Source organism: Aquarana catesbeiana, linkage group LG04, assembly GCF_042186555.1.
Source record: "Aquarana catesbeiana isolate 2022-GZ linkage group LG04, ASM4218655v1, whole genome shotgun sequence".
In the NCBI taxonomy this organism is placed as follows: Eukaryota; Metazoa; Chordata; class Amphibia; order Anura; family Ranidae; genus Aquarana; species Aquarana catesbeiana.
In genome coordinates, this window is record NC_133327.1 from 479,126,527 (window position 1) to 479,152,896 (window position 26,370).

A 26,370-nucleotide genomic window follows, 5' to 3' on the forward strand; every position below is an offset into this window, starting at 1 on the left:
CAACCACACCGGAGGGAAAGCTATCTAGTACCCTTTTCCGCAAGGTGACTGCCGGTAACACGGTACTTCATGCAGATAGTTTCCATCCTGTACCCCTTAAAAATTCCATCCCTTATGGGCAATACTTGCGACTTCGTCGTAATTGCTCTAATGATAGCTTGTTCATAAGGGAGGCTCAAAACCTCCAAGGTCGTCTTCTAGCCCGTGGATATAGTCGATCATGCCTTAAGAAGGCATACAACCAGACTATAAGACAATCTCAATCTAATCTGTTGTCCAAATCCAAATCTCCTATGAGCTCTGATTCTAACCCCACCCGCATTGCAATGCACTACTCACGCCAACATGTGGCTATTAAAAATATCCTACAGCGACACTGGAACATTCTGACAGATGACCCCAAACTTAGACACTTTGTTTCTAACCAACCAGCCATAACCTACAAGCGAGCTACCTCAATAAAGGACAGACTTGTCCAAAGCCAGTATAAAAATGAAAATAAAAGATCTAAACATTGCTCTGTAGTTGGCTCATTTCTGTGTGGCCATTGCTCTTATTGTCCACTAATTAGAAAAGAAGAAAGCTTTCATCTTCCTAATGGAGAAACATTTAGGCCCACACACTTCGTGAATTGCCAGACTCGGGGCGTGGTATATTTCATGGAGTGTGAATGTGGCACCTATTATGTAGGAAAAACTAAGCAGGAATTTGGAAACGCATATCCAAACACATGTAAAGTATACAACTAGGTAATCCATACCTTCCCGTGGGAAGACATGTTGTCTCCTTACATGATTATAGAATACCCAAAGTAACATTCACAGCCCTTTATAGGATGCACATCCCAAAAAAGATGAGGTGACTGGAATAAGGTCCTACTACAAAAAGAACAGAAATGGATATTCCAATTACAGGACACCTCACCTCCCGGCCTCAACTAATCCATCTTGTTTGCTCCTTTTTTTTTTACAAGGTTTTTCCTTAGGTAAAACACAATGATTATGGTATCCTATTCCTAGACAGCCTTAGGGCTGAGAATTACCATCATAGAATAGATTTTTTACATGTCCCCATCTATCTATTTCATTATATTCCATCACTTTGTGCGACCAGTGACGAACACGTTGATCTTAAAAATCTACTTGGATATGTCCCTTACCTTTTACTTTTTAATCTCTGGTTCCTGCGACGGTTTAAATGTTTCCCCACTGGGATAGGTGGAACGATATCAAAGTATCTGATTCCACCTTATGCGTTATACCATCTAGAGGAATTTACCTGGAACATCTTTGCTAATGTTTACTAGTTCTTGCCTACATGTGGACCCGGTTTTGCACCTTAATAGCTCAGTTTATAAAGATCTTACTTTGTATATTAACTTTTATTTCAATTGCTATTTTGTATATTGCCATTGCCAATACATACAGTATGTCTTAATTGCGGTGTGTCATGCAATATTGGTGGTCAGCCTCTTCACCTTTTTTTTTTTTTTTTTTTCTCTCCCCCATTAAATCGTCCATCCATCCCGGGTTTGCCGGCTCAGTGGGGGAGATGATCTGCTACTGCGTGTCTTCCTGGCAGGGTGGGGAGACGCAAGGGCCCTGTGCCTCCCTAAGCACCCACCAGGTGGCAGCACCACCTGGAGTGCAATTTTTCCCTGCCAGCGGCGTTCCGGATCTTTTCCAGACGCCGTGACCATGCGCGCGCCACGACATATCTCGCATGTGTGACGTCATGGCAGACTCGCAGTTGCGCCGGAAATGATGGCAACGCCGGTGGAGTCATGTATGGAGCGAAGCTGATGCGCCGCTCTCCCTATTGGGGGATTAATGGAGGACCGGATTGACAGCACCTGTATACCACTGAGGTAATCAACTCACTCCTATAAGTAGATTGGGCATTATGGGGATCTCGGTGCTATTCCCCATGCTCCATTGGACGCTTACATGCTGTTAGAGCCATCTGTGGACTGGTAAGATTGTTTACATATTCCCCTCAAACCCCATGGTGTGTGGATCACAGCATGGTGGTTTGTTGATATTTGTATATTATGGACAAATCACTTACCAATATGATTTTTTTGATGTAGATTGTCCCACTTTGTGCACATTGTTCCCTCGATCTACATGATTGCTCACACATCAGTTAAGGTAAATTCTTAGTCTCTTCATTTCACTCACTCATCTCCACTCTTCTTTCCTCATTTGCATGGTTTAGGGCAGGGGTCTCAAACTGGCGGCCCTCCAGCTGTTGCAAAACTACAAGTCCCATGAGGCATTGCAACGCTGACAATTACAAGCATGACTCCCAAAGGCAGAGGCATGATGGGACTTGTAGTTTTGCAACAGCTGGAGGGCCGCCAGTTTGAGTCCCCTGGTTTAGGGTGTTCATTATTTGCACATGTTTTGCACATTTTTTGTGGTAATTGGTCACTGCGCAGTCTTTCACTTTTTCATTCTCACTAGGCACCTTATTTACCCACACCTACCTTCACCATATTAGTTTTTTCACTTAACATTGGAATTGGTCCATGGTTTCCGTTCTTCTTCTCTCTTTTTCTCTCACCCCATCACTATCACACCCCCAGCCACTCTTTCTCCTTTCCTCCCCTCTTCCCCTCCCCCCTTCTTTTTCCCTTTTCTGTTCTCACCTGTAATCTTTTCACTTGGTTTCCTCTTTTTTTTTCATTCCTTCCTATCGGTTCTATTACATGGACCATCCATATGCAATATTAACACACATAATATTTTTACATTAACATATATAGTGTATATGCCTAAATACAATAACTTATAATGTATATAAATACATACAGAAACTTTCATCCATTTTTTCCGAGATGTCCACTTACTACATATGATACTCTACCATAGGCGCTGTTCATACCCTCCTCCCCTGTTGCCCCCCCTGAGTTCCTTGGGGACTATTTGGTGCATGACTCCTCGTAAGGCATGCATATAGCGACCCCCCCCCCCCCCCCGCTGACTGGGCCAACCCTGGGGAGATGTTGGGATTAAGTAAAGGGGAGTTTTTCTCTACAGAGGCTACCATGGCTTAACATGATACGACTGGTAAATATTGATACAAACAAATATTGCTCAATATTTTTTCGCTTTTAATTCTAATATATGTGAATACCTTTACAGTCTAATTATATCCACTGAAAAAGACCCGTTGGGGTCGAAACGCGTCAGAATCTTGCATACAAAGACTCGTGTAGCACTGTTTCTATGGTGTAACCAATCACTGTGTATTTTTACTGTATATTGTTATGTCATTAGTGCTGTTTTTATTTTTTGTCTATTATTTTTGTACCACAGTTTATGCTTTGACCGTTTATGCTCAGAGCAGTACAATTTTTGATATTTTGTGAAAATAAAAACTACTTACTACTCATTTAGCACATATTTTTTTCTATCATTTTCTGCTGCTAAAAAAAACCCCCTGGGGGGGAAAATCCTCTCTTGGCCTTTTTAGGCTCCTGCCTTCTTCCTTGGTAATCGACCTTTTGGATAAGGCTTTAGCCATTTTTTGTGGCCATCTTGACGTAGTCTTAACTAGCGGTTATCTTTTTGTGGCCTTAGATTGCAGCCATCCTAGAGTGGCCTCAGCCGGTGGCAGTTATAGGCGAGTTTTTCGTTTTTCAATACCTGTGGGGAGTAGGGGTTCTTTCCTCCCCCTTTTTTTTTTTTTTTGGGGGGGGGGGGCCTTCTTCCAACCCTGACCATCTTGGGGGTTTTTCTTGGATGGGATGCCAACTAGAGGTTTGGGGGGTGGGCCTTGTTTGTGCTGGACTCTGACCCTGCCCAGTTATCAATGTGGCTGCCTTGTACCTACTGCCAGTGGGATGCATGGTTTGGGTCACTTAGGGCTCCCCCGCGTGCACAGGACAGTCAGGCTAGTGCCATGGAGATGGCCGTCACCCGCTAATCCCATTCCACTGGGGTTCCCCTTGCTAGAGTTTCTTTTATGAAAGTGGAAATTTGGTCATGGTCAGAACCTCTCATGGTTCTCCCGTCTACTGGTTGGACGTGGCCTTTGTGGTTCTGGAAAAGTCCTTGCCATCCTCATGGGTCCTGCTGATGGGGAGACTGGTGTTAGTTTCCCGCCTTCTGGTTACGATCGCTGTTTCAGCTCTTTGGCCACTTTTGACCATGTTTCTCACACTCAGAGTAGCTCTGCTCTTACGCCAAGGTCTGGGTAGGAACAGATCTCCCAAAACTCCATGGACCTGACTGACCCTACTGGTCCTGGGCTTCAGGTATGTGTGTGCCGCATCTCAGATGTGGCTCATTGCTTTCCATCTTCTCTCAACTGGGGCGTTCCAGTCAGTTTTCTGACTTAAATGTTGGTCTGTGATCATCTGAGAAAGCCCAGACTGTTTTACCCTTCCACGGCTCTTGCAGTCCCCTTTGTTGACCTTATCAGGGACCTTACAGGAGGGTAGAATAACTGTCACTTGCAATCCAGCATTGGCAGGAGCCATGCTGCAAGCACACCAGGCTCCTCGAGCATAGGGTTCTGGGCTCCCGCAAGTGGCAGGCGATCCTGGGCTTGTAAGCCTTCCAAGTCTGCGGACAAGTCCTCCCTTGGCGTGAAGGCTTTCCCCCACCTGTTTACCGGGGAGGGGGTGTCGCCTTTGTTGGTTCACGGATCCTTGGACTTAAATGCTTTCCGAATTGTTTGACAGGCCACACAATTAAATTTCTTCCTTTTCTGTCTAATATGCATGGCGGTGTAGGATTTTCCTCTCCAGAGCATGATGCCCTTGGTTCTGGACCCAGAGATTTTTTGGGGGTGGTTATTCCATCTTGCTTACAGTTCTTCAGATCGAAAGATTTCATCCCATCCTGGACCTCAAGGCCCTGAATTACCTTTTTGTGTAGGTGTGCACAATGGCTGTTGGTGGTGGTCTCCCCCTTCAGGGGGATTTTCTGGCTTCCGTAGCTATCAAGACTGTGTACTTGCATCTCCTCCATTGGCGTGGAGCACTGACGTTTGTTGCACTTTGCGGTCGGACGTGCATTACCAGTTTTTGGTGTTTCCCTTTTGGCATCCGCTCTTTAGGTTGTATCAGTGCTGGCTCCGGCCCTGGCATTGCTGAGACAACGGGATTGCCACGAATGGCTATCTGGATCATCTTACCTGAGCAGGGACTCATGTGGCGCTCACTATATTCACTCTGCAGGGCTTTGGATGGGCCCCAAATCTCAAGAAGTCCTTGGCTCTGACCAAGTGGCTGAAGTATCTGTCTGATCCTCGTTTAGGCGCAGGGCCTGAGTGAGTTCTGCTGGTTAAGCTCTGAAAGCTTCAGTCGACGATTCAGCTGCTGCTGTTTTCCCGCGAATCTGCATTTAGATTTTCGGTCCCATGGTATCTGCCTTTAAGGCAGTCCTGTATGCACAGTTCCACATGCAGGGTGTCTGCAGAATGCAAGTAGGACAAGTCTCCCCTGTCCTTGGACAATCCGAGCAGCTGGACCGGGGGGGCCAAGACTTTTTTGAGCTGGGGGCCCTGGTCTCTTTCTTTCTGGCCAGGAAGTTGCTTCTCCGGCTGCATTTGACAGTGATCACTACAGATGCCAGTATGTAAGTTCGAGGTCAGCTCAAGGCCCCTGGACGCTGGGAGGGGTCTTGACTGCCACTCAAGGTCCTGGCACTTGACATGATTGGGTTATGTCTAGAGCAGTGAACAGAGCTTGTTCGTAGATGCCCACACATATGATTTTTTTTTTTTTTTTTTCCCTACACATGGACCTGTACTTGCCTTCTTTGTGTCCATGCCCTTCACACCCTAAGGAGGATGTGCAGCACTCCTTGGATGTGGTTTGGGCAGTTCATATATACCTGTATGCTGCAGTTTCCTTCTGAAGGATGGATTCTTTTTTGTGATTTACAGACGGACCACAAAGAAGCCTGTCCACTGCCTCTGCCACCTTTTCTCGCTGGATCAGGCAGGCGATTGTTCAGGCCTATGCCATCATGGGTTGGGCTCTGCTCTTCCCTGGTATGGCATACTTTACCAGGGTGCCTTGTGAGATCTCAAACATACGGCGTTTGTGTTTAAGGCTGCAAGGTGACTCTCTGGTCATGCATGCCTTTACCAAGTTTTACAAGGCTGATGTGTTTGCATGCTTGGATTCTTGGTTTGGCCACAAGTTTTTGTATGGGTTGCTGTTTGCAGTTCCCTTGTTTTCCCTCTTGAGGGGTGTTTTTTGGTTGGTTACATGGTTTGCCTGTTTTCCTTCTGTTTTCTTCCCACCCCTTGTTGAGGCACTGCTTTTGGGATGTCTCTACAGTCAAGATTAGGAAGAGCTGTGTCTCTGAATAAACAAGTGAAAACCTGTATTTGTTTTGTTACTTGCCAGACACCGCACTAACCCTTCTTGTAGTTATCTTTCCTTGTACTGCTTTGTGACTAATTGAGGTGCCTATAGCAGAGAGGGGGTTAATACCAGCTTGGACTAACCATAGGTGGTGCTGAGTTGTTTTTCTGCCTAGTGTCCTATTTCTGTATCTGGCACTATAAACAATCAAGATTATGAAGAATTGTGTCCGTCAGTGAACGTAGAGAAAGGGATTTTACAGTGAGACAATATTGCCATGGTGATCTCACCAAAATTTGTCCTAAAAAGGGGAAAAAAATACAAATACAATGAAGGATCTGGGGGTTTTGGTAGATCATAAACTCAATAATAGCATGCAATGCCAAGCTGCGGTTTCCAAAGCGAGCAAAGTTCTTTCTTGTATTAAGAGAGGTATGGACTCCAGAGAGAGAGATATCATTTTGCCCCTGTTCAAATCATTAGTAAGACCTCATCTGGAATATGCAGTTCAGTTTTGGACACCAGTTCTCAAAAAGGATATCGGGGAACTGGAGAAAGTGCAGAGAAGGGCAACCAAACTGATAAGAGGCATGGGGGAGCTCAGCTATGAGGAAAGATTAGAGGAACTGAATTTGTTCACTCTTGAGAAGAGGAGAATAAGGGGGGATATGATCAACATGTTTAAATATATAAGGGGTCCATATAGTGAACTTGGTGTTGAGTTATTCACTTTACGGTCAACACAGAGGACAAGGGGGCACTCTTTACGACTGGAGGAAAAGAGATTTCATCTCCAAATACGGAAAGGTTTCTTCACAGTAAGAGCTGTGAAAATGTGGAATAGACTCCCTCCAGAGGTGGTTCTGGCCAGCTCAGTAGATTGCTTTAAGAAAGGCCTGGATACTTTCCTAAATGTACATAATATAACTGGGTACTGACATTTATAGGTAAAGTTGATCCAGGGAAAATCCGATTGCCTCTCTGGGATCAGGAAGGAATTTTTTCCCCTGCTGTAGCAAATTGGAGCATGCTCTGCTGGGGTTTTTTGCCTTCCTCTGGATCAACTGTGGGTATAGTATTGGGTATATTGGATTGTACGTTTTTTTTTTTTTTTTTTTTTTTTTTTATGGTTGGACTGGATGGACTTGTGTCTTTTTTCAACCTGACTAACTATGTAACTATGTAATGTTTATCTTAAAGTTAAATTAACTTTTCCCTTTTCTGGTTCCCCCAAGCTTCCTTTTTCAGAAATGGAATGTTGCTTTTAGAAAAGGTTGTTACACTGACGAATTTTAGATTCTTAACCTAGGTGAGAATTAGGTTAAGTCCCGCTCTCTTAGAAATTGTAATGTCACATCTCAAAGGGGGTTACTGTGTTTTTTTTTTTTTTTTTTTTTTTTCCCTATTTAAGATCTGCACGTGCACAGACATGGCACCACATGTGCTGGGAATTCCCATACATACTCGCAGATGCTGCCGCTCTCTACAAGGTCCCATATACCAGAGGCGAGTGGCATCTGTGCATCTGTGTACATGCACAAGAATCCCCCACGTGTACTCAAGATATACGACAGGTATTTGCTAGGTCGCTGAGGTATTTGAGACCTGTGTGCCCATCTTGTAGGGTTTTTAAAAATCGTGCTAGGGGCTGGGATGTGAGAGTAGACGTGCCCTGCTTGGACTTCTGCCATACGCCTAGATAACACGCCTGACTCCTGGGTAAACCATCCTTCTCAGTAAACCTATTCCTGCTGTCTGCGGAGCTGCCCTGGTTCTCCCCATAACTGGAATGTGCCAATCAAACAAGAAGACAGCCTCAAAACTCCCGGACTGAGCCGCCAACAACTCGTGCAGCAGCCATCTTTCCTATCTCCTCCTCACATCCAGCTTTAGTGGTGGTGCAGACGGACCCCTGAATGGCGGCTATGGCCCTGGACGGCTCCTCTTCGATCCATCAGGCTGACTTAGAGCTGCATGAGGAATCAGTCCATTGCTGCAATCCTGGCAGCCATCGTGGACCATCTGAAGAGGGGAAGATAGATACCCTGACTAAAGAATGTGGGCTGATCAGGCAAGATATGGACAAATTTAGAGGCCACCTTACAGAGGCAGAACATCACATCTCAGTAAAGGATACTACTGCCTCTGCTGTTCAGACACTAGCTGATCTTCAGCAAAAGATCAAGGTCCTCATGGCTCACTCGGAGGATGCTGAAAATCGCATCTAGTGTAATGTCTGGGGTGATCGGGCTCCCGGAGGGCCCAAACCCTATAGTGTTTGAGGCCTTCTTCAAGCAACCCCTGGGCCTACTACACCTCTCCCCAGTATACATTGTGGAGGGCGCACACAGGTTGCTCACTGGTCCAAGGCCTGCTGTTTTGATGCTGCTTGCTTTTCTGGTCCATCTGCTCAATTTCAAGGATAGAGATTTGATTCTGTTGGAGGCCCGTAAACGCCCTGATCTGAAGTATGAAAATGCAGTGATAGAGCTGTACCCTGATTTCTCTCCTGACCTGCAAAAGAAAAGGCACTTCTTCACAGATGTCCGCAGACGCCTGCAGGAGATAGGCCTGGTTTATAACATGCTGTATCCTAGTCTCCGGAAGGTCATCCACAATGGTTCCAAGTTCTTTGAATCTCCTACGGATGCAGTTGACTGGTTGGATTCCATTGCGTAAGAATGAGGTTCGGTGCCCGTGGTCTGTGGGCACTTCTACTTAACCTTTCCCAGGATGGTGCCGGGAGTTGTTGCTAATGTTCTCCATTAATAAACTATTCTTCTATTGACAATGTTTTCCTAAACAGGTTGATCGTGTTGAAGAGCCTGGGATTGCCTACCCGTTCACCGCGGGGAACTAAGGTACTGTTTCTGGGTGATATGACTTAATCTTAACCCCTTCCCGCCGACCGAACGCATATATGCGTACTCGGCTTTCCGGGGTTATACCGGGATGATGCCCGCAGCTGCAGGCATCATCCCGGTACCGTTGTTTTCAGCGGGCGATCGGCTACCCGAGTATAACAACCGATGCGGCTAAAAGCCGCTCGGTTGTTATACCGGAGGAGCGGGAGGGGACATCCCCCCCCCCCTCCCGCCGCCTCCCGCCGCTGTTACCGGGCCTCCCGTGCGATCGGGAGGCCCGGTGTCCGTTCCGCTGCCTTCGGCGGCTGGGGGCGGACTGGAACGAAGCTGCGAGCGGCTTCGTTCCAGCCTTCTTGCTGTAAACGCGGAAGCGACGTCATGACGTCACTTCCCGTTTACTCGGCTGCCAATGGCGCCGAATTTAAAAAAAGTACACAGTATTCAGAATCGCCGTTTTCGGCGATCTGAATACTTTGAAGTGTAAAGGAGGGATGGGTGGTCTTTTAGACCCCCGATCCCTCCATAAAGAGTACCTGTCACCACCTATTACTGTCACAAGAGATGTTTACATTGCTTGTGACAGCAATAAAAGTAAAAAAAAAAAAAAAAATTTTTTTAAAGTGCCCCTGTCCCCGCGAGCTCGCGCAGCGAAGAAAACGCATACGGAAGTCGCGCCCGCATATGTAAACGGTGTTCAAACCACACATGTGAGGTATCGCCGCGATCGTCAGAGCGAGAGCAATAATTCTAGCCCTAGACCTCCTCTGTAGCTCAAACCTGGTAACCGTAAAAAATTTTTAAAGCGTCGCCTATGGAAATTCAAAGGTACCGTAGTTCGTCGCCATTCCACGAGTGCGTGCAATTATAAAGGGTGACATGTTTGGTATCTATTTACTCGGCGTAACATCATCTTTCACATTATACAAAAAAATTGGGGTAACTTTACTGTTTGGATTTTTTAAAATTCATGAAAGTGTCACTTTTCCAAAAATTTGCGTTTAAAACACCGCTGCACAAATACCGTGTGATAAAAAATATTGCAACAATCGTCATTTTATTCTCTAGATTCTCTGCTAAAAAAATATATATAATGTTTGGGGGTTCTAAGTAATTTTCTAGCAAAAAATATGGATTTTAACTTGTAAACACCAAATTTCAAAAATAGGCTTAGTCATGAAAGGGTTAAGTCTCCACGGCCGTTCTATGAGTGGATGATATTGGTATTTTTAATTTCAAGCTAATGAGTTTTCCGTTTGCCTTGCACAAATCTGTACTGCTATTATGCTGCTGTCTGAGATGTAGTTCTCTGCATCCGGGTTCCAACCCCTCTTGCCTCCCCTCTAATTGTACTTATTCTGTCTCCATGACTGACATACAGACAACTATTATGAGTAATCTTAAAATCCTCTCATGGAATGTCCGTGGGCTAAAATCAAAGTTTAAAATCGCTGGTCCTTCAGTACCTCAAATCCCAGAACCCTCACGTAGTCCTCTTGCAAGAGACCCATTTTGACTGATAGTAAAATACTCTCCCTAAACAGTCTGGATGCAGAGAACAGTACACTGTACACACTCCTCATATGCTAGAGGTGTTGCTATTCTAATCCATAAAAAGCTGGCTTTCTCTATTGAGCATGTGGTCATAGACCCCCAAGGGTGATATGTGATTGTGGTGATGGACTTTGCATCCCAGTTATTGCCCATAGCAAACATCTATGTCCCACCCCCTTTCAAAAGTGAGGTATTGTCCTGGAGAAAGTTGCCACCTTTTTGCTCCTTGAAGTTATTTGTTGCAGGTGATTTCAACAACATCCTAGATCATACTTTGGACACCTCCAATCCGACTCGGGTGCAGAACCTTGACCTTGGACACTGGGTAGACTCAACGGTGCTGGAGGAGCCATGGAGTTGGAAACACCCTGGGGAGAAGGGTTACTCCTATCTTTCCACCGTATTGACCTAGCTTTTGCTAACTCGGCTCTGCTACCCCTGGTTATGGAGGCTCGCTACCTCGCTGGGGGGGGGGGGGGGGATTTCTGATCACACCCCCTTACAGGTCACGATGGATCTAGGCCAGAGGTGATGCATAGGGGGTTGGCGGTTGCACCCGGGCTGGGTGGCGGAGGCCTCGGTGGAGGCCTTGGTTTTGCCGCACTTGAAAGAATTCTGGGAGTTTAATGAGGGCATGGCGGACCCGCCCATCGTGTGGGATGCCTTCAAGGTGTTGATGGAGGGGGGGGGAAATGTGTCTGCCATTAAGGCTGCCAGGATGGAAAAAATTCCAAATCTGAGGAGCTACAGACTCATGCTGATTCGCCCTCTTCTTTCTCCCTGGTCAAGTTAGATGTCTAGGTGGGCACTACTGGTTAATTTCCAAAGTCTCACTCAATGTGCTTTTAAAAATTGAGCCAAAGAACTGTTTGAGAAGGGTGACAAAAATGGGGAAAATTTTTTAGCCATCCTGACAGCCAACTCAAGCACACACGGTGGTACCTCGCATTTACTCATCAGAGGGCACCTTATTGAAGGACAGAGAGGGTATCATGCAGGAGTTTGTCTCCTACTTCTCTGGATTGTACTCGCCTATCCCACTGTATGACCTTCAAGTTTTAATGGACCGGCTGGACTCCCTCCAGATCCCGCTGTTACGCTAGCCTAGATGTACCTTTCACTGAAAGAACTGGCGACTGCTGTTGCCTCCTTTCCCAATGGAAAATCGCCGGGCCCTTATGGGATCCCTGCAGAGCGGTACAAACAATATTTAGCTCTCCTATCTCCTAGGCTTTTAAAACTGTATGGGGACTGTTTTGACACTGGGACTTTACCGGTATCCTTTTACGAGGCTCATGTGTTACCGCCCAAGCTGCATAAGGACCCTCTTTATTGTTCCTCATACAGGCACATAGCACTGCTCAACATGGACCTCAAAATACTTACCAAAATGATCGCCAATAGGTTAACCAAAGTACTGCACCACCTGATATTGCCAGACCAGACAGGTTTCATGCCTAAAAAGGCCACGGATAGTTAACATCCGGAGGGTGTATACGCACACTCAATTGGCTGCTTAGAGATCATCCTGGGGGGGGTGGGGGTCTCTGGTGTTTTTCAAACTGGAAAAGGAGTTTGATCCATTGATTGGAGGTATATGACCTTTGTATTACAGCGTATGGGGTTCGGCCCCATGTTCCTTAAGTGTATATCGCCGCTGTATGAACATCCAGTGGCTGCCCTTCCGCCTTAATGGAGTGTCAGATGTCTTTCCGGTGTCCAGAGGCACCAGACGGGTGCACCCTTTCACCAGGGCTATTCGCACTAGTTATGTAACCTCTGGCAATTGCATTGCGCTCATCTCCCCAAATACAGGTGATCAGCTTGGGTACTCTGAAATGACAGACTTTTATGCAGATGACCTGGTACTATTTATTTGGGACACGGGACTCTCCCTGCAGGCTGTACTTTTGCTCCCGGGCAAGTTTACAGTGGTCTCTGGCCTCAAGGTTAACTGGACCAAGTCCAAAATACTTCCTTTACGTTCCCATCCCACGCCTGGACAGGCAGACCCGAACAATCCCATACAGTGGGTTACACAAATTAAATATTTGGGGCTCATAATGACCAACTCGTTAACTGACTTCATAGACCTCAAAATCTCCCTGTTATCTTTTTTAAATAGGAAATTACACACCTGGAAAAATCTTCCCTTTTCACTCATTGGGAAGATAAATTTGATTTAAGATAAAAATTTTACCCTTACTCTTGTACATCCTAAGAAATTCTCCAGTGTGAATCCCTAAATTAATTTTCAAATAGACAACATGCCCTCCTCCTCCTTTTTTATGGCATAGTGGGATTCCCCGCCTTAAATTGGCCATACTAAAACGTCCGTGGGGGGAAGGGGCCTAGTGGTGCCTAACGCTCTTCTTCTTCTTCCTCTTCTTCCTCCTCTTCCTCTTCCTCTTCCTCTTCCTCTTCTTCCTCCTCTTCCTCTTCTTCCTCCTCTTCCTCTTCTTCCTCCTCTTCCTCTTCCTCTTCTTCCTCCTCTTCCTCTTCCTCTTCTTCCTCTTCCTCCTCTTCTTCCTCTTCCTCTTCCTCCTCTTCTTCCTCTTCCTCCTCTTCTTCCTCTTCCTCTAACTCCTCTTCTTCTTCTTCCTCTTCCTCTCTGGTCAATTGACAGTAGCCCACCACTGGCTGGCTACGCTCTCAGATGATGCCACGGTGTCCCTGGAAGCTGCCTGTGTGGGATCCTACGAGGCGCTTTCCCACTTAGTGTACAGAGGTTCTAAGTCTCCTTACTCACTCACCTCTTCTATGCTCTCAGTTAAGGCATGGTCTGTAGCTCAGGGGTTTAGGTCATCTAGTCCTAGCCGGTTTTTCCCCAATCTACCTCTGTGGAGAAACCCAAATTTACTTTTTTTTTTTTTTTGATTACCCAGATCTGGTAGCTTGGACTAAATATGGTATTAAAGGAGAAGTATGGGAATTGGAGTTATTACAGTTTTAGACTTGCCTAGGTGGATGCAGCATCAGTCCGATGGCTCGGTTCTCTCGGCTCCCCGAGCAGAGAGCTGCTGCCTGTCAATCAGCAGCTCTCCTGCTCTGCTCTTCCACGCTTACTGGAGCTCTGCGCTGTGGAGGGCCAGGGAGTGGTCGTCTCAGCGGCTTGCTGAGAGGCTGGGACGGCTATCAGCCCAGGCACCTGGCGGATCCAGGGCGGAGTTGGGATGACACGGTGCCTGGGACTGATGTGTGATGTCAGCAGACTTCAGACCTCTCTCTGCTGAAAATGGGTCACAGGAGTGCAAAACTAATCGCACTCCTTTGACCCATAGGAGAAGCCCAGCCCAACAAGCTCAGGCTGGACTTCTCCTTTTAAGACCTTACAACATATAGTATTAAATGGTACTCTTATGACCTTCAATTACCTGAAAGTATTACGGCCAACCAAATGCATGCTACTTTAGATATATTCAATTGAGACATGCTTTTTGCTTTCAGTTTTGTGGGGACCCTCTTGACCTTGAGCCTAGTGACCTAGAACTACTGACACGCAGTGACTCCTTCTTCGTTTATACAAAGACCTCTATCCAGAGACCATCCTATTGATGGAAACATGAAGGTTAGCCTGGGAGGCAGCAGCTCCTGGTCTAGACAGGGATGATTGGGATGACATTTGGAGGGGCCCCATTTCAATGCCTAGTTTCTACAAGAGCTCGTCTGATCCAGTGCAAATTTATACATAGAATCTATCTTACCCAAGCCAGGTTAGCTAGGATGTTTAGGGGCCAACACTCTATGCTGGAGATGTTCTGCACTTGCAAACTTAATGCATGTTTTTTGGGACTGTCCTCATATTAATCCCTACTGGCAAGACATAGCCACGTGTATCCAGTCGGTCACCTCCATCTCTATCCTCCTTTCGGTTGAAGTATGCTTGTTGAACTTGATGGAGCCCTTGGCTACCACTAGGGCTATACGAACACTTCTCACACTCCTGACCATCCTGTAACGGAAGAAATCTTCTACCCCAACTTTGGCTTCTTGGAAGTCCCCTGGTTAACAAAGCAGTCCCTTTTTTTTTTTTTTTTTACAAAGCAAACTATCTGAGTAGGGGGGTTTTGGCCAAGTTTGACAAGGTATGGGGGGGGGGGGGGGGAATACCCGGCACGGGGGGGGGGGGGGGAGAATACCCGGCACTGGGGCTGCTAGCTAAATTAACTAAATTTGGAGGGCAACTGTATAAATCCAATTTTTTTTTTTTTTTTTTAGGCACGATTGGATGTAGAATGATGGATTAATACCTATAGCAAACATCTCATCTAAAATAGACCAGTGAGGGACATTCCTAATCTAATTGTTAGATATGAAGCACTTTCTTATCCACCTCAACATTCATACCGTACGGTTGTATGGTTTTTAATCTGTACAGCCATCTGGTTTCATTTTGTGAAACTGCTCTTTTCATGTGTGTTCCTCTCCATTGTTTGGAAATCTTGTCAATTCCATAAAAAGTGCAGAGTGTGGGGTCACTATTATGAAATTCTTTGAAATGTCTAGACACGCTATGTTGAAGTGTGAGATTTTTTTGGGGGGCACCTGATTTCCTAGTGGTCCTACAGGCTTTGCACCTAGTACAGAAATAGAACCCAGACCCATCCAAAAAGGTGGATGGTTTCTCAGGAGGATCTGGTACATTCTTAGCTATTTTATTTCTCAGGCCCGGAGTGCGCATGCACCGATGACGTCGGCACAAGCGTATATGGTAAATATCTCCTAAACCGTGCAGGTTTAGGAGATATTTCCAGTACCTACAGGCAAGCCTTATTATAGGCTTGCCTGTAGGGAAAAGAGGTGTGTGAGGGTTTACAACCACTTTAATAGGCCCATAACAGAAGTTCAAATTGCTTTGGTCCATAGTGGGTGTACAGGTGTAAGCTGAAGTTAAGTTAACACGCGTTGCCTTTTTCAGGACAAACAATGCTTTCTCTTGTTGATATTTTCTTAAATGTATTTTTATACAATCTTTAGACTGTTTTGGGGAGAAAATTATTTTTAATTAACAATTTTATAAAATATTTTATATTAAAAATGATTATATAAAAAGGTTATAAAATGTGTGTATGCATGTATATTTTATATATATATTTATGTGTGTGTTGTGGACAGCCGGAAGTTGCCAGTATCAGGTGGGAGGAACGGGGCATCCTGGATTCGCTGTGTACTTGAATTTTTTTGGGTATTTGTGGCATGCCCAAGGTACAAGACAGGTTACCTGCTAAATTAAGTAGTTTACTGTAGCATGCCATTTTTGCTGTGATGTATGATTTATGAGATATTTCATAGAAATTGATATTTTGACGCAGGCTTACCGCCTAAACAAGATCTCAGCAGAAGTAGCCAGAAGAGCAGCGGATGATGTAATATCTGAAACAGGTAGGAATCTAATTTTATTGTTCCTAAAGAAGAAAGTACTTCCTGGTCTTGTAGAGAAAACTTAGTAATTTTGTACATTATCTGCTGTTTCCAGAGGTTACTGCCACTGACATAATGCAGCAGCAACTTTTACCCACACGGTTGGTTGTTTTTTTTTTTTTTTTTTTTTTTTTTTTTAACCCCTTCATGCCGAACGTACACAAATATGCAGCCTCGGCTTGAAGAGGTTGTACCGGGGCATGCATCACCCCGGTGCCATTAGAGCCAACGGGCGGTATTCTTGGGATAACCAATGATGCGGCTGTTATCCCAAGGAGCGGGAGGGATGTCCTGCCTTCCGCGGCTCGCCCAGGCTCTCCCGTCCCACCAGAATCTGCTTTGATCGGGTCTCGGATCAAGTAATCCAGAAGCAATGTCATGACCTCCGATTTTACTGAAGACTTAAAGGTGCCAAATTTAAAACTGACAGCATTAAAAACTGCCAAACGTGGTGTTTTTTTTAAGTGCAAAGGAGGGGTTTGGGGTCTTATAGACCCCAGATCTCCCCATAAAGTGTACCTGTCATTGACAATTACTGTCACAAGGGATGTTTAGAGAAGCAGATGTATGAAGAGTACTGCGCTAACAATCAAGGTGAAAATAAAGCTGCAACTAAGGAGTGTTATACGACACCAATCAAAGTAATAATAAAATAAAGTCGCACTAATAAAAAGTGTGGTAAAAACCACAAAGTTAGGTGCCACAAATAGTAATGATAATAATGAATAACAAGGTAATATTGAATACAAAAAACAATTCAAACAAACGTGCAGACAAAAATATACTGTTGGAGAATTGTGCATACAATAAATGCACAGAAGGGTGAAGTTGAATGTATAATGATTAATACATAAAGTCCATATAGTGAAAAACAAATCCCAGAGTGATGGGTGGTGTGGATTCTCATTAAAGTGACAAGTGCATTGATGGGACCTCAACCTTAAAAAAAAAAAAAACACTGCCGCTTACCGGAAAGTGATGGTCCCTTATTACAGGGGACAACGCTGAGCAGATGGCTGTAACCCCAGCCCGGGATCTCACAGGCAGGCACTAGATACCACAGCGTCCGTGGGGATCCTCACCATAAATCATAGCAGAGTGATTTTTTTACCAGAGAAAAAAAAACACAAAGTGCTCCACATAGCGTAAATCCTTTTACATTTAATGGAATGATAAAAGTCAAATGAACACTTACAAATCGGTGAAATTATAACAGCAAACAAAATGGGAAAGCCGTCTGGCTTCAGATCAGCCCGTAGCTTCCGGGACTGGACATGCAGTGGTGACGTCAGGACGTGGCTCCTCTTCCCAAGGAGGAGGAGACTGAGAATCCACACCACCCATCACTCTGGGATTTGTTTTTCACTATATGGACTTTCTTATGTATTAATCATTATACATTCAACTTCACCCTTCTGTGCATTTATTGTATGGACAATTCTCCAACAGTATTTTTTTTGTCTGCACGTTTGTTTGAATTGCTTTTTTGTATTCAATATTACCTTGTTATTCATTATTATTATCATTACTATTTGTGGCACCTAACTTTGTAGTTTTCACCACACTTTTTATTAGCGCGACTTTATTTTCTTATTACTATGTTTACGAAGCGAATGCACACGCAAGTCGCAAACGGTGTTTAAACCACACATGTGAGGTGTTGCCCTAATCGGAGCTAGAGCAATAATTCTAGCACAATACCTCCTCTGTACCTCTAAACTGGTAACCTGTAAGTGTCGCCTATGGAGATTTTTATGTACCATAGTTTGTTGCCGTTCCTTGAGTGTGCGCAATTTCAAAGCATGACATGTTGGCCATCTCTCTACGCGGCGTAACATTCTCTTTCACACTATACAAAAAAAAGTTGGGCTAACTTTACAGATATTTAATTCCTGAAAGGAATTTTTTTTTTTTTTGTCCCCCAAAAAAATTTGTGTTTGAAAGACCGTGTGACATATAATATTGAATTGCCATTTTATTCTCTAGGGTTTCTGCTTAAAAAAAAAAAAAAAAATCTGTTTGGGGGCTCTAAGTAATTTTCTAGCAAAAAATACGACTTCTAACTTGTAAGCAACAAATGTCAGAAAAGGGCTTGGGTATGAAAGGGTTAAACAAGGCTTTAATATTTCTTTAAATCCATAAAATATATAAATGTACTTACAAACCAATGCTCTGAATCAGTGAAATATAGAATGAAGGAGAAAAAAAATAAATTTATAAATATATATACACACTTTTTTTCATTCTGTATTTCACTGATGTAGAACATTGGTTTGTGTGATATATATATATATATATATATATATATATATATATATATATATATATATATATATATATATATATATATATATATATATATATATATATATATATATATATATATATATATATATATATATATATATATATATAAATAATTTTTTTTTTTTTTTTTTGTGGATATAAAGTCTACACACCCCTCCTTAAATGAAACCATTTCAGAACTTTATCCACCTTGTTGCTGTGACCTATAAACTGTACAACTCAATTGAAAAACAAACAAATCTTTGGGGGGGGGGGGGGGGGATAAAATGTGTTTGCATAAGTGTGCATACCCTCTTATAACTGGGGATGTAGCTGTGTCATTTGACCACTGGGCACAAACCCCTTTCCTAACCAGACCAGTTTTCAGCTTTCAGTGCTCTCACATTTTGAATAACAATTACTCAGTCATGCAACACTACCCATATGAAATTTTCGTCCTTTTTTCACACAAATAGAGCTTTCTTTTGGTGGTATTTGATCACCTCTGGGTTTTTTATTTTCTGTGCTATAAATGAAAAAAGACTGAACATTTTGTAAAAAAAAAAAAAAAATAAAAAAATGCATTTTTCTTAATTTCTATTATAAAATGTTGCAAATAAGTATTTTTTTCTTCATAAATTTGGTCCAAAATTTATACTGCTACATATCCTATGGTAAAAATAACCCAAATTAGTGGATATTATCCAGTCTGTGTGAACATTAGTCTAAAAGCTATGGTGCCAATCACTGAAAATTGATCACATCGGATTACACCTGATGCACTGAGGCCTATCATTTCTTGAGACCCTAACAAGCCAGAAAAGTACAAATACCCACAAAATGACCCCTTTTTGGAAAGTAGACATTCCAACGTATTTAGTAAGAGGCATGGTTAGTTTTTTCAAGTTGTCATTTTTTTTTTTCCCACAATTCTTTGCAAAAGATTTTTTTTTTCTTCTTTTTTCACACCAAATTGTACACCAACAGGTTATTTTCTCTCACATGGCATGTACATTCCACAAATGACACCCCAAAATATATTCTGATACTCCTCCTGAGTATGGCAATACCACATGTGAGACTTTTACACAGCCTGGCCACATACAGGGGCCCAACATTGAAGTAGCACATTCAGGCGTTCTGGGAGCATAAATTACACACCTAATCTTTCAACCACCTATTACATTTTTGAAGGCTCTGGAGCATCAGGACAATGGAAACGCCCACAATGTGACCCCATTTTAGAAAGCAAACACCCCAACGTATAATCTGAGGCATAATGAGTCTTTTGAACGGTTCATTTTTTTCCAGAAGTTTTTGAAAAATGGGGAAAATTAATTTTTTTTTTTTAACACAAATTTGTTAATTATATAAGATATTTCCAACACATAGCATGTACATAGCAAAAATTACACCCCAAAATATATTCTGCTGCTACTACTCCTGAGTATGGCGATACCATATGTGTGAGACTTTTTTTTTACACAGCCTGGACACATACAGAGGCCCAACATTGAAGTAGCACATTCAGGCATTCTAGGAGCATAGATTACACATCTAATTTCCTTACAATCTATCACATTTTTGAAGGCCCTTTGTATTTTCTAACACATAGCATGAACATACCAAGAATTACACCCTAAAATACATTCTGCTGAGCAAAGGGTAAACAAAAAATTACCTGTGGTTTTAGTAGTGCAGTTGTCCACAGCAGGAGAGCCCTGATCCAGGCAGCAGGCAGGGACGTGGTCGGCGACAGTGAATGCAATTGTCCAGGCAGCAGGCAGGAATTTTGTCCATAGTGGGTACAGGCAGTGATACTATCCAATTACAGTCCAGGGTCAGTGCAAGTAGAGACATTGCCAGCAGTGCCAAAATATTGGTCCTGATAGTAAGCAGGAACATGGTCCAAGTAGCAGGCCAGGAAAGAATGGGGACAGGGGTAGAGGCTCCTCCCACCCAAATCTCTTTGAAGTCTCCAGACCCTAATCCGGGAATGAGAAAGCTATAAAAAATTTTGTTTTCTTCATCCAGAAAACCATTTCACATATGTGGGACCCCTGTGTTCCCACTAGCATAGCAGGGTAAATGATCAGTCCAAGAGGCAGGCAAAAAACGTGGTCAAACAGTCCAGGGTCAGTTCCAGAGCAGGCAGAGGTAGGTACAGTTTAGCGTTGGGCAGAAGCTTGGTCGTATAACAGGCCAGGGTCAGTTCCAGAGAAGGCAGAGGTATGTACAGTTCAGTGCAGTAGCATAAGGGGTGTGGCGGAAAATGACAGGAAATGAGAATTGAGAATTAAGTTTACCATACTTCCCTAATGTAGAGAAGTATGGTAACGGTGGAAACATTTATCTATACAGAGGCCTGGTTGGGAAGGACACTGGGGACAATAATATGTGGTGTCTCTTCGAACTCCTCTTCTGGAGCACACCCGGCATTTCTTCTGTCGTCTGTGGCCTGTTTCATGGGGGGGGGGGGGTTTCGTGGAGTCTGCTCACGGAATCGGAGCAAATATATTTTCTGGTGGGCTTTCAGGGTATAAGTGCGACGATTACTTGTTCCTGGTAGTGAAGGTAGAATACGGGGGTCTCAGTAGATTTTTGGTAAATAACAGAACTGTTATACATGACCAAACTGAAAGAAAATGGACACTTTTTTTTTTTTTTTTTTTTTACCAATGACGGGATTTTCTTGTGGGAAGGTAGGGTTCAATCATCCGATCATTGAAGTCCACTCCCCCGATAAACAAATTATAGTCATAGATATAAGCAGGTTTCTGGGTTGGGCTGTTTCTTCTGGAGACTTCCACGTAAGTGTCATTATGGATTGTCGTGAGCATGTGGACGTTTCGTCTGTCCCTCCACTTGACAGCCAATAGCTCCTGGTTTCGCAAATACTCTGTCTCCCCTCGTTGTAGCCTTTCATTGACTAGTTTTTGCGGGAAGCCCTTTCTATTGGATCTTGCTGTACCACATGCTGGGGTGTCCCTCCGGTGAAGATTGCGGAAGAGGGGCAAGCTTGTAAAAAAATTATGCACATGAAGATGGTATCCCTTTTCAAGGAGTGGATAGACAAGCTCCCAGACAACTCTTCTGCTGGCTCCAATATACTCTGGGCATTCAGGGGGATGCAGTTGGGAGTCCTTCCCTTCGTACACCAGGAAGGAGTAGATGTACCCTGTTGCTCGGTTACAAAGTTTGTACATTTTAACCCCATATCTGGCCCTTTTGCTGGGGATAAACTGTTGCCCAGCATGCCTGAGAATTTTACAAGGGACTCTTCCACGGAGATAGTCTGTTCAGGGGTATATCTGGGAGAATTTTTAAGTGAAATGATTTAGAAGTGGCTCGGATTTTAAATTTGTCAAAAGCTGGGTCATTTTGGGGAGGGCACTGGGTGTTGTCATTATAGTGCAGGAACCGTATAATCATAAGCCATCTTGATCTTGGCATAATGGATGAGAAGAGTGGCATGTGGTGGATGGTGTTGGTAGACCAGTAGGAGTACAATTCATTTTTTTTTGTGAGTCCCATATTAAAAGTTAGGCCTAAAAAAATTTTAAATTCCTCTACGGTAAGTTCTCTCCACTCAAAGGGACGGGCGTAACTAGAACCAGGGTTGCTTACTATGTACTGTTGTGCATAGAGGTTGCCCTGGGCCACAATGGACAATAGTAAGTCTTCGGTGAAAATCAAATGAAAAAAAAAAAAATCAAGCATGGCAAAATTATCGGTGTTCACATGGACACCTGGCTGGGCAGTGAAAGGTGAGATGTTTGCTGCTCCGGAATTATGGGGAAGCCACAAGGGGGTTTTGAAGGGCATAGGGAAGGTTGGCATGGCCCCTATCCCTTTGGGGCTGAGATGACACCCTACTGGTGCTTGGCCTTTATTGCAGTGGCACTGCGCTCGAGGTGGACAGCACTGCCCTAGAGGTGGATGGCCCTGCGCTGCTGGTAGTAGGCTGCTGCTCCACGCCAGAAAGCCTTCTCTTCACGGCACACGTTCCTCTTCCGATACTGTATCAGACCCACTGCTTGTCACGGGTTCATAGGCCGAGTTCGAATCAGACTGAAACTTAGAGAGCTCCCCGCTGCTTTCATCGGTCATGCTTAGACGCTGGTAGGCCTCACTGGTAAAATATTTTTTGTTATACTGGTGGCTGGTGAGGCTGCACTGCAGAGTACTGCTGTGCACTGTAGTGGCACTGGCACCGATTGTACTGTATAGTGGCACTAATTGCACTGTGGTGGCACTGGTGGACCCAGGTGGCATTGATGTGGTACTGCAGAGGCACAGATGAGCACAGGTGGCACTGATCAGCACAAAGGTGGCACTGCAGAGGTGCAGATGAGCACTGATTGGCACTGGTGTGGCTCTGGTGGCACTGATTAGCTCTGATGTGGAACAGATGGCACTGATGTAGCACTGCTAAATGGAGGAGGAGGGCATTAGATAAACCATGGAACACAGTCCTCATCGAGTGGAGAAAATATGGCACAACAGTGATATTTGAAAAATAAAATAAAATAAAGTGTGGCGCTGGTGGTGATACCTCGTTATAGGTAGTGTTAAACCTGTCACGGGGATAGGGATGTACAATCCTCAAGTGTGTACAAAAAAGAAGGAAAAGTGGATGGGGGGGAGTTGGAGTGAGGGAGATATTACCTTCCCCACCCGAACTTCCCCATGGGTGAATTCAACATTAGTGAGGAAATTCGTGCAAAGATATGTCTATATCTGTGTGCTAAATAAGTGGAGATTTAGGAGGTAGGTGTTCCGTATCGTGAAAAATAGGGAACACCTATCAAACTCGTACTTGGAGGTTCAACTCCAGGTTATATTCAAACAAAAAGGAAGCTTAAGGAAAAATAGAGATAGAAATCGAAATATTATTAAAGCTAATACAATGATGTATACCAAGTACTATGCCTCCCAAAGTAGAGGGAGACTGAAATAAATAAATATATAATCAAAAGTCCATCAAGATGGTAAATACAAAAATACAAACATATTTAGAGTCCACCATCTTAGATATGGGGTTACTAGAAATCAATCTCGGTATAAATAGTTCAATAAGCTGTGATGAGCAGGGACTGTTGAACGTATCCCTGTTCAGAGGTGGGATTCCTCCCTTAGAGTGGTGACTTTGGCCCAAAAGGAACAGATATATAATGCCCTTACCAGATCAGGTGGACTCACAGGCCCTTGGCGGTGAGTCAAACGAGCTTTGTACCGTCAAGCGGTGTAGGGCTGTAAAGCCGTTCCTAGGTGGAATCTCCCTGATGTCACTGGAAGGCACGCCTCTGGCTCGATAGGTTTTCCCAGATGTCATCTAATGGTGTGTCCCTGGCAGGGCGCAGCAAACCAACATGGTGTGAGCGCTTGGCTTGCTGCCGCCATGTTGGTTTGCTGCGCCCTGCCAGGGACACACCATTAGATGACATCTGGGAAAACCTATCGAGCCAGAGGCGTGCCTTCCAGTGACATCAGGGGGATTCCACCTAGGAACGGCTTTACAGCCCTACACCGCTTGACGGTACAAAGCTCGTTTGACTCACCGCCAAGGGCCTGTGAGTCCACCTGATCTGGTAAGGGCATTATATATGTGTTCCTTTTGGGCCAAAGTCACCACTCTAAGGGAGGAATCCTACCTCTGAACAGGGATACGTTCAACAGTCCCTGCTTATCACAGCTTATTGAACTATTTATACCGAGATTGATTTCTAGTAACCCCATATCTAAGATGGTGGACTCTAAATATGTTTGTATTTTTGTATTTACCATCTTGATGGACTTTTGATTATATATTTATTTATTTCAGTCTCCCTCTACTTTGGGAGGCATAGTACTTGGTATACATCATTGTATTAGCTTTAATAATATTTCGATTTCTATCTCTATTTTTCCTTAAGCTTCCTTTTTGTTTGATTATAACCTGGAGTTGAACCTCCAAGTATGAGTTTGATAGGTGTTCCCTATTTTTCACGATACGGAACACCTACCTCCTAAATCTCCACTTATTTAGCACACAGATATAGACATATCTTTGCACGAATTTCCTCACTAATGTTGAATTCACCCATGGGGAAGTTCGGGTGGGGAAGGTAATATCTCCCTCACTCCAACTCCCCCCCCATCCACTTTTCCTTCTTTTTTGTACACACTTGAGGATTGTACATCCCTATCCCCGTGACAGGTTTAACACTACCTATAACGAGGTATCACCACCAGCGCCACACTTTATTTTATTTTATTTTATTTTTCATATTCACACGGGTCAAGTGGTTGTGTTGGCTGCTTTATTTTCTTGAGAGTTGGCGCAATTTTTTTGTATATACAACAGTGATATTTGCCACAAACTGGACGTCCCTCCAAAATTGATGAAAAGACCATAAGAAAACTGGTCAGGGAGGCTGCCAAGAGGCCTACAGCAACAATAAAGGAGCTGCAGGAATATCTGCCAAGTACTGTGTGGTACATGTGACAACAATTTCCTGTATTCATTATATGTCTGGGCTGTGGGGTTGAGTGGGAGGACGGAAGCCTTGTCTTGCGAAGAAAAACATCCAAGCCCAGCATAGGAAATGCCCTCGCAATCTGACAGATTTGGAGTGTTTTTGTAAAGAGTCGACAAATGTTGCCAAGTGAAGATGTGCGATGCTGATAGACTCGTACCCTAAAAGACTAAGTGCTGTAATAAAATCAAAAGGTGCTTTAACAGAGTATTAGTTTAAGGGTGTGCACACCTATGCAACATTATTATTATTATATATATTTTTTTTTTTTTTTTTACTTCCCTTCACCTAAAAGATTTCAGTTTGTTGTTCAACTGAGTTGTACAGTTTAGAGTTCACCATCCACAGGTAGAAAAAAGTTCTGAAATGTATTTATTTGTCTCATATTTTTTTTTTTTTTACATCACAGAAACCTGACATTTTAATAAGGGTGTGTAGACTTTTTATAGCCACTGTACATCCATTGCTTAGGACATGTAAATGTTCCTACATGGTCGTACATAGTTACAACCATCAAACACTAACCTGGTGGCTAATTTGTGCAAGTATATATTTTTTTAAATGGGTAATGTACATTTACTAGGCTGGTTAACTCAGAGGGGTTCGGTGCCTGATCACATCTCCAGTGCCTTGCCAAAACTCCCGAAAGCTAAATTAAACTTATGCAGGCCCAAAAGATATATGTATTTAGGTCCCTACTTGCCCACAATTTCTCCAGCAAAGGGGGATTTATGTTGAAAGAATACAGTGAATCGCTCCAATCCGTTGAGTATCCAAATAGGTTTTTTGGAAGTTTGATTCCCACTTGAGCATGGGGGAGTTTTAACAATTGTTTTTTTTTGTTAGAGCACATTGTAAAAGAGGGAAATGCCTTTTTGCGAGGTATGATGTGAGGTCAGATATTTCCATAGTTAATCTGGAATACCTATGGATGGTGGAGGATGTTTTAATAGGAAACACCTGATTCTGAAAGGAGTGGAGATTCAGAAGTTGCCAAGTGTCAACTAGAAGAACATGATGTAAGTTACAGGAATTGGTACAGGTGGTTTCCACCCATTGAGTGTCCAAACCCAGCTGTTAACACTGTCTAAGTTGGGTTAGTTGTGATGCTTGGAGGTAGTCTGCGAAATCTGGGAGTCTCTACTCCTGATTTCGGCGTGCTGACTACGCGCATAGGTCGGAGCTTCCAGCACCATTGCGTCACTTCCTACCAGAGCTGTGGAGTTTATATCTTATAGCGTCCCGGATTTCCTGTTAAATGCCCTTTTGAATACAGATAAATTGTAAGTGCATTCCCAGCTGTCTGAATGGAATAAACAGTTAAAACTGTATTGTGCTATGGGATGTAATTTCTCTCTGCATGTGGATGAGAAGGAGGGGCTGGGTTTCTAAAAGAGGAAGAGCA

The 26,370-nt window shown here is 43.8% G+C and overlaps 1 protein-coding gene across 4 annotated transcripts in view; it reads left to right on the forward strand.

Moving 5' to 3' along the window:
• MTR (5-methyltetrahydrofolate-homocysteine methyltransferase) overlaps positions 1 to 26,370 on the forward strand; it is a 1,497,716-nt gene that overhangs the window by 129,604 nt on the left and 1,341,742 nt on the right. For all 4 annotated transcript variants that reach the window (XM_073627630.1, XM_073627629.1, XM_073627631.1 and 1 more), the window contains one exon: positions 16,053 to 16,122. In XM_073627630.1, coding sequence (XP_073483731.1) covers positions 16,053 to 16,122 — 70 coding nt within the window. The remainder of the gene's footprint in view (positions 1 to 16,052; positions 16,123 to 26,370) is intronic.